Source organism: Hipposideros armiger, unplaced genomic scaffold (genome assembly GCF_001890085.2).
Source record: "Hipposideros armiger isolate ML-2016 unplaced genomic scaffold, ASM189008v1 scaffold_970, whole genome shotgun sequence".
In the NCBI taxonomy this organism is placed as follows: domain Eukaryota; kingdom Metazoa; phylum Chordata; class Mammalia; order Chiroptera; family Hipposideridae; genus Hipposideros; species Hipposideros armiger.
Window position 1 is genome coordinate 212,239 of NW_017732320.1, and position 8,215 is coordinate 220,453.

Consider the following 8,215-nt stretch of genomic DNA (forward strand, 5'->3'; position numbering starts at 1 on the left):
AGCTTTGCCCTGTGTGCTGAACGCCCACATTCCCAACCCTGGTGGGACGTCAGTCTCTTCATGACTGTCTTACCTGTTGATAGTGTTAGGGGACCAGGTTAAAGCAGCCCTATTCCCCGCTCACGCAGCATTTTTTTCTTTTTCTTCTTTTTTTTGCAATTCTTGGGGGCAGGATATTTTCAGTTACTAGGGTGAAGCACCGGCCTTTGAAACACCCTGGGAGCTCTTTGAACCCTAGGATCGGTGTGTCCTGCACCTCAGTCAATATCCCCCCTCCTCCCCGGTCTTCATGTGACTGACGTGTGTGCACACAGATGTCTTCCCTCCAGGTCTGCCAGCCCCAGCCAGTCCCCGAGTTAGCACCGGGTGAAAACTCAGGGAACACATGAGATAGCCGGGGAGGCGGGCTGCACGTGGAAAAGGCGGCGTTTGTTGTCATCCTTGCACGTTCTGCCCCACGTCGTCGCGTTCTCCTGACAAACCCTCAAGGCCCCTCTTGTCTCCTGTTCCAGGGTCTCAGGTTCGAGGTAGTTCCTTCGAGGTTTAATGAGAAGCTCAGCAAAGCCTCCTTCCGTACCCCTTATGAGTACGCCATCGAAACCGCCAAGCAGAAGGCGCTGGATGTGGCTCGCAGGATACACCAGGCAAGGGGCTTTGGTTGCGGCTGCCTTGGGTTCTCTGGCCAGGAGGGGTTTCCAGGTTTTAAACAGGCATGTTGTAAATGAGTGCCATTGACAACGTGCAATGAACGGAGCTTATTTAGTGCTGAGGGTTACGGTGCCGTGGACTAGTCCATTCATGTGAGAGTATCCTTTATGTCACAGAGCTTATCTGTTACTTTGCTACTATGTAACATGCGATTGTAATTAATATAACAGTATCATTTACAATGACTATTAAGGTAGTTTATCTATTACCGTGTGTGACTATATAATGTACTAATATAATTACTAGAATAGTGTCACTTATTACATAGAATTAATGTAGCTTACCTATTACTGTGTGTTACTTTGTAACATACTATTGTAACTGACATAATAGTATCACTTATAGAACTCATGAATTAGTTTGTTACTGTGTAATATACCATTGCAATTAATATAATAGTATCACTTATTATATAGAATGTAGTGTATCTATAATATTACTATGTTACTTTGTAACATACCATTGTGATTAACATAATAGTATCATTTACATGATATAGCTCATGAATTACTTTGTTACTGTGTAATATACCATTGTGATTAATGTAACACTGATATTTATTATATAGCATTAATGGAGCCGATTACGGTGTGTTACGATGTAATATGCTACTATAGTGACTATAGTAGTGTCACTCATTACATAGAATTAATGTAGCTTATCTATTACTATGAGTTATAAGAACACCCTATAGCAATTAATACAATAAATGCATTGTAGTTAATGCTGTAATAAATGACTGGCATCAATAAAAGGATATTGACGGATTGATTTTCAACAGCAAAAAGTTAGCATTTAAGTGCAACCCAAGTTCAGGGTTGCATGCAGATTTCTGGTGAGCATATCAGGGTCCCACTCCTGTCCTGCTGGGCACAGAGGGGACACGCAGATCTTGATTTCCGAAGTTAACCATGGCTGCTTGCCAGGGACGCCGTTTCACGTGCATGATATCCCAGAAATGTTTCTGTAACACACGCAGGGGCCTCTCTTCTAAAGCTTAGTTTGGATTTTTTGCAGAAGGACCTCAGGGCCCCCGACGTCGTCATCGGAGCGGACACTATTGTGGTGAGTCCAGCTTCTGGCCTCCGCTTTTCTTTACAGGTTCCTGGCGTCCGGAGCCCACCTGTGGGCGGGACTGGTTCCCCTGGAGGCCCCAGGGGAGGGTCTGGCCCGGGCCTCTCTCCCAGCGTCTGGGGGCTACAGGCAGTCCTTGGTGTCCCTGGCTTGTGGCTGCATCACCCAACAGCTGCCTCAGTCTTCATATGCCTCCTCCTCCTGTGCGAGTGTGTGTCCAAATGTTCCTCTTCTTCTAAGGACACCGGTCATAATATGGAGGCCCCCCCCAACACACACACACTCACATGGATTGATCCTCACCAGAATTCTGCTGGGCATAGTAGTCCTCTGTCCCTGCCCCTGACTGGTCTGCTGGCCTCTATGCTGAGGTGCTACCACAGTCTCCTGGCGAGGGGTCGCCCATTTGAACCTTGACACACTCCAGGATCCGAGAGTAACCGGATGGAGCGATTCCGGGGTCTACCTCACTGTTGTATGGTCCTGGCAGCCTGATTTGATGTTTTTGGCAAGAACCAGACATGATTTCTGGTTCACGGTTAAGGGTGTTTCTATGTGGAAGTTCAAGAGTGAACAATGCTGGTTCCTCAAAAAGTTAAACATAGAATTAGCATGTGACCTGGCAATTCTACTGCTGTGGGCTGAACTGTGTCCCACAAAACTCACAGGGTGAAGCCCTCATTCCCAGGACATCAGAATGGGACTTCATTTGGAGATGGGTCTTTAAAGAGGGGATTAAGGTAACAACATGAGGTCACTAGGGTGGGCCCTGACCCAATAGGACTGTGTCCTTATAAGAAGAGGAGGCGAGGACACAGACACACACAGAGGGACGGCCATGTGAGGACACGGGGAGCAGACGGCCATCTACACACCCAGGAGAGAGGCCTCAGTGGGGACCAGCCCTGGGACACCCGGATCTCGGACTCCAGCCTCCAGGACCGGGAGGGAATAAATGTGTGTTGTGTTAGCTGCCCAACCTGTCATGCTTTCTGGCAGCCCTAGCAAACATACCTACTCTTATGTACGAGGTCTGACAATTAAGTTCACGAATTTGTTGCAATTATGTTGCTAACTTTTTTTGATATCAGAGGGATTATTCATTATGATTTTGTACCAACTGGACAAACAGGTGACCAAGTTAACTATTTGGAAGTGCTGAAAAGGCTGCGTGAAAAAGTTAGATAACCTGAACGTTTCGCCCACAATTCATGGCTCTTGCATCACAACAATGCACCAGCTCACACGACTCTGTCTGGGAGGGAGTGTTTAGCCAGGAAACAAATAACTGTATTGGAACACCCTCCCTACTCACCTGATCTGGCCCCCAATGACTTCTTTCTTTACCCAAAGATAAAGGAAATATTGAAAGGAAGACATTTTGATGACATTCAGGACATTAAGGGTAATACGATGACAGCTCTGATGGCTGTTACAGAAAAAGAGTTCCAGAATTGCTTTGAAGGGTGGACTAGGCGCTGGCATCGGTGCATAGCTTCCCAAGGGGAGGACTTCGAAGGTGACCATGGTGACATTCAGCAATGAGGTGTGTAGCACTTTTTCTAGGATGAGTTTGCAAACTTAGTTGTCAGATTTCGTACATACTAAAAATCATTGAAAACATGCGTTCACAGACCCACAGAGAGCAGAAAACAAACTGATGGTTGCTAAAGGGGAGGGTGGTAAAGGGGATGGGGAAAAATACTCGTGTATTCCAACAGTGTTGTACACACATGCTCGTAGTAGCATTATGTACAGTGGCTGAAAAGGGAAAAACCCAAATATTCATCAACCAGTGAACAGATAAACAAACAGAAGGGGGTCCATCCACACAGCGGAATATCTCTCGGCCGTGAAAAGGAGGGGGTCTCTGACACTTGCGGCAACGTGGAGGGACCCTGAACACACGGTGCTCAGTGACAGAAGCCAGACACACAAGGTCACATAGTGTGTGAGTCCGTTTACGTGAAACATCCTGGACGGGCCCGTCCACAGACAGGAAGTGGGTTAGGGGGAGGGGGACAGGGAGTGACGGCTCATGGGGACGGCTGTCCTTGGGGGTGATGGAACATTCTGGAACTAGAGAGCGATGACAAGACGGCATTGGGACTGTGCTAATTGCCACTGGACTGCTTAGAATGGTGAATTTTATGTTATGTGACTCTCACGTCAGATGAAAGAAAAACGGTGGGCAGAGTGGCGTGCAGAGACCCAGCTCGGGGCGTGGAAACGACCCCATCCCTCCTGTTTGTCTTGCAGACGGTCGAGGGCCTGATCCTGGAGAAACCCATAGACAAGCAGGACGCGTACCACATGCTGTCTCGGTGGGTGCCGGGTGGCCCGCCTGTCGGGGACGCGCCCGGTGTCACAGCCTGGGGCGGGGGGAGGGGCCACGGGTCCTCGTGCAGTCAGTGCGTCACCACCCTGGTCACCCTCCCGGGTTAGGTCAGAGGACGGGGCCGGGGCCCTTGGTGTCACCCCACTGGGGCTCTGTCTGGGCTCTGTGTACCCATCACCTTCATCTCTGCTCCCTCGTCATCCGTCTCAGCTGGCACCCTCCCCCGTACCTGTGTGCATGAGACCGGCTGTCCCCACAGCCCAGCACACCTGAGCTGCTGTCCAGGCGATGGGGAGGTGGGCCTGGGCCAGCCGTGCTGTGTCCTGAGGGACACAGGACAGCAAGCAGACCTCCAGAAAGAGCCAGCGGAGAGCAGCCCCATCTGGGTCCTGCCTGCATGCCTGGCCTCTCCTGTTGGGGTGCTGTGCCTCCGATGACCTTGACCTTGAGTCTTGTAAGCGACGCCCCCTGGTGGTGTCTCCCTGCTCTGACACCGATGACCCCCTCCGCCACTCGCAGCCACCTACACCAGCCTCTCTCCAAGGTTTCCTGGGAGACGCAGTGAGCGGACGCTGGGGGACATGGAGCAAGGAACCGGGCCCGACAGTGGGGTGTCGCCTGTTGCTGGTGGGGAGCGTGCCTGGTGGCTCGGCTGCCACCTGAGACGCCGCCATGCCTGCGGCTGTGTCTTGCAGGTTGAACGGGAAGGAGCACAGCGTGTTCACGGGGGTTGTCATCATCCACTGCTTCAGCCAAGGTACGCACGGTCCCCTCCTCCCCAGGGACGTGAGGGGACTTGGGCCTGAGGGGTCGGCTCAGGGATCACGGGACAACAGCCCTTCTCTCCCACCGTCAGGGAAAGTTGGGGTAATGTGGGAGTCAGCGTGCGCTGTCCAGTGGCAGACACACGGGCCCCACTCGTAAGACCCCACCCAGCACGAGCCCCGCACGCGTTTTCTTTGACGCCTTTGGGTCTGGAAGGCAGAGGCAGCGGGCCCAGGCGGGCGCGGGTGGGGTATGCCACGCCGATGAAAAGTCTTTGAAAATGCACAGAAACCCCGAGGAATAATGGTTAGAGCTGCTCTGAAGACTGTGTCGGTTGGGCAACGCCCCCGAGACAGACTTTGCGCTCCTGCCCTGGGGTTCCCTCGCCGCATGCCACCGATGGCTGGTCACGCATCTGCTTAGCCGTGACTGGGCCACCTTTACCTCTTATTCGCCCCAGGACAGCTGGCATTGGGGACTCTCCCAAGTGACCCCAAAGCTGCCATGCTTGGGGCTTTCCCAACCCCACGGCTGAGGCCTGGTGACCCCAGAGGCTCCATTCCACGAATCGCCCCAGAAAATCAGAAGCCCCGTCTCGTGCCGTCTGCAGGCTGCAGCCTTTTCTCCTCTTTGCTGATTTAGCTTGTGCGTTTTCTGTAATTTTCTCTCGTTTCCCTTGTCTAACAATGAACCTTTTTACGCCCACGAACGAACCATTTCTGAGTTGCACGCGAAGTCCAGGCGAGTCCCCCTCCCACGCGAGGCCGTGCCCTCACCGGCAGAGCTGTGTCGTTCCAGGCGGCCAGCTGGAGTTGGAGATCTCACACTTCTACGAGGAGACGATGGTGACGTTCGCGCAGCTGTCGGAGGAGCTCCTGTGGGAATACATCCACAGCGGGGAGCCCATGTGAGTGTTTCTAGGGCCCGCAGGCCTGCGGCACCCTCGAGGGCACCGTGGGGTCGCACCCTTTCCTGGGGCCTGCGTCTCGGGGACAGAGAGCGGAACGGGGCAGGATGCAACAGTGCTGGGGTCTCAGGGCGGAGGAAGGGGCTTCCAGGGCCCTTGTCCCCTTAAGGGGATCTCAGCACGGGTGCCCGGGAAAGACCGAGGCCCAGGACCCCCATAAAGAGACGTGAGAATGAGGCACCTGGGGCCACGTGTGCCCCGTGCAGAAGGGCAGGCCAGGAGGGGGCTGGGGGGCTTGTGGGCACCCCCATCGCCCACCGGGCACCAGGTGTGGAGGACAGCCACCTGTGGGGCCGCCGTGGGGTGGCCCGTGCTCAGGACCAAAGAGCACTGAGGACGTGGGCCTGGAACTGGACGCCCCCACAGGACGCCACCCGGCTTGGAGATGGCTCGCTGGGTTCGGTCCCCACGTCCCGTCTGGTTGCCGTGAAACGCTGGCCCTGGCTGCTGGCCACCACCTCCTGTAACCGTTGTCCTTTTCTCCTTCCCCGTGGGGACCCCCCCTCCCCCCCACGCTCAGGGACAAAGCCGGAGGCTACGGCATCCAGGCCCTGGGCGGTATGCTGGTGGAGTCCATCCGGGGCGACTTCCTCAACGTGGCCGGCTTCCCGCTGAACCACTTCTGCAAGAAGCTGGCGGAGCTGTACCGCCTGCCGGGCGCCGAGGGCCTGCGGCGGGGGAAGCACAGCTCCGGCCCCACCGCGGAGACCTCCGAAAGCCTCCGCGAGGAGGGGCGTGCCGGCCCAGACCGCGGCGGGGCCCAGGCTGAGGGCGGCGACCCCGCACGGGCTCCGGGCACACGGGACGCGCACCGCAACTGGACCGCGGAGAGCCTGCCCCCGTTCCCGGCCGGCCTGCTAGAGCTGATAGTCGGCTTCAAAGCGTCGAAGGTACCTGAACAAGTGGCCAAAGCAGTGGCCACAGGCGGGGGGCTCACAACCACAGGAACCCACCCGTCTCCATTCTGGGGGCCAGGAGGCTGCCACCACGCTGTCCCAGGGCCACGCGCCCTCCGGAGGCCCCAGGGGACGGTCCCTCCTGCCCCGTCCAGCTCCTGGGGGCTCCAGGCGTCCCCGGGCGGGTGGCCGCCTGCCCCCCATCTCTGCCTCCGTCTCCACGTGGCGCCCCCTCTGTGTCTGTGCCCCTCCTCTTCTGTCCCCGATAAGGACACTGTCGTTGGGGTCAGGGCCCCCCTGATCCAGGACGCCGTACTGTCAGACCCCTCACTCGGTCCCATCTGCACAGACCCCGTTTCCACATAGGACCATTCCCAGGTTCTGGGGGTCAGGGCCTCTGTCTTTCTGAGGCCACCATAACAGCGTCGCAGCCGACTTGCTGCCACACTGCGTGGCTCGAGACAGAACAGGGACTTTTGCGATCGGCTGGGGGTGGGGTCATTGCCCCAGACTTCCTGGGACGCACAGCCTGCTGTGTGAGGCCCGCTTTGGGGCCGTGGGGGCCCTGGTCAGGGTCCAGCCGGGTCAGGGTCTCCGTGAGTGTTTGAAGGCGAGCAGTCCTCATGGGACCTCAGCCGCGGGAGGCGGGGCCGGACGCCCTCCGGTCCTGCTGGCCAGGCGTCAGGTGGACTGTGGCCCCAGGTCAGCAGGTGCACGCGGGGCAGACCAGTCCGCATGTGTGTCCTCCATCCCCCGTGACCTCGGCTGTGCCAGCCAGACAGCCTCCCGGTGCAGCCAGGACCAGCAGCCCGCGGGCGCCCTTGGCTGCAGCCCCCACCGTGTGTCCTCAGATGTCATCGGTGCGCTGCGGCCACTCACAGGCACCGCCCCGAAGCGCCCAGGCCGGAGCGACGCGGGCAGCAGCTGGCCTCTGAGCGCCTGTGGGCGCCCTTCCTCACCCGACGGCTGTGACACGGCTGTGACACGAGCTCCGGCTTTCCCTGCCCTCCCTACGAGGCCAATCTCCAGCTGCTCTTGCAGTTTGGGCGCCGGGGGGAGTTGGGGACGGTTGGTGGCGGGTCCCCCATCCCTGGGGCCCAGTGGGGGCCATGGCCATGGGTAGGGCAGGGGCATGTGCTGGGTGCCGGGCTCAGGCTGCACCCTCCCACAGGGGACCCCGGCCACCTCCCTGTCCCTTCGTCATCAGGACAGAGTCTGCAGTGATTAGGAGAGAAAGGTGGTTATGCTGCACTCAAATTCTCTCATTCACCTAAAAATAGTAACAAAAATAGCACTTCCACACAGCATTCCACTGTCACACACCTGAACTGTACTGTAGTTCCAGAGTGTCTGTCTGTCCATCATCTATCCATTGTCATCTAACTATCCATCATCTATGTATTTATGTCACCTGTCAACTCTATCATCCATCCATTCATTTATCATCTATCCATCCATCCATCCATC

General features: G+C 56.3%; 1 protein-coding gene across 1 annotated transcript in view; it reads left to right on the forward strand.

Moving 5' to 3' along the window:
• The first annotated feature begins 299 nt into the window (after nucleotides 1-299).
• Nucleotides 300-8,215, forward strand: part of ASMTL (acetylserotonin O-methyltransferase like) — a 19,048-nt gene continuing 11,132 nt past the window's right edge. The window contains exons 1-7 of the mRNA XM_019631012.1: nucleotides 300-329; nucleotides 513-644; nucleotides 1,726-1,773; nucleotides 4,042-4,106; nucleotides 4,816-4,877; nucleotides 5,684-5,792; nucleotides 6,373-6,742. Coding sequence (XP_019486557.1) covers nucleotides 315-329; nucleotides 513-644; nucleotides 1,726-1,773; nucleotides 4,042-4,106; nucleotides 4,816-4,877; nucleotides 5,684-5,792; nucleotides 6,373-6,742 — 801 coding nt within the window. The 5' untranslated portion in view covers nucleotides 300-314. The remainder of the gene's footprint in view (nucleotides 330-512; nucleotides 645-1,725; nucleotides 1,774-4,041; nucleotides 4,107-4,815; nucleotides 4,878-5,683; nucleotides 5,793-6,372; nucleotides 6,743-8,215) is intronic.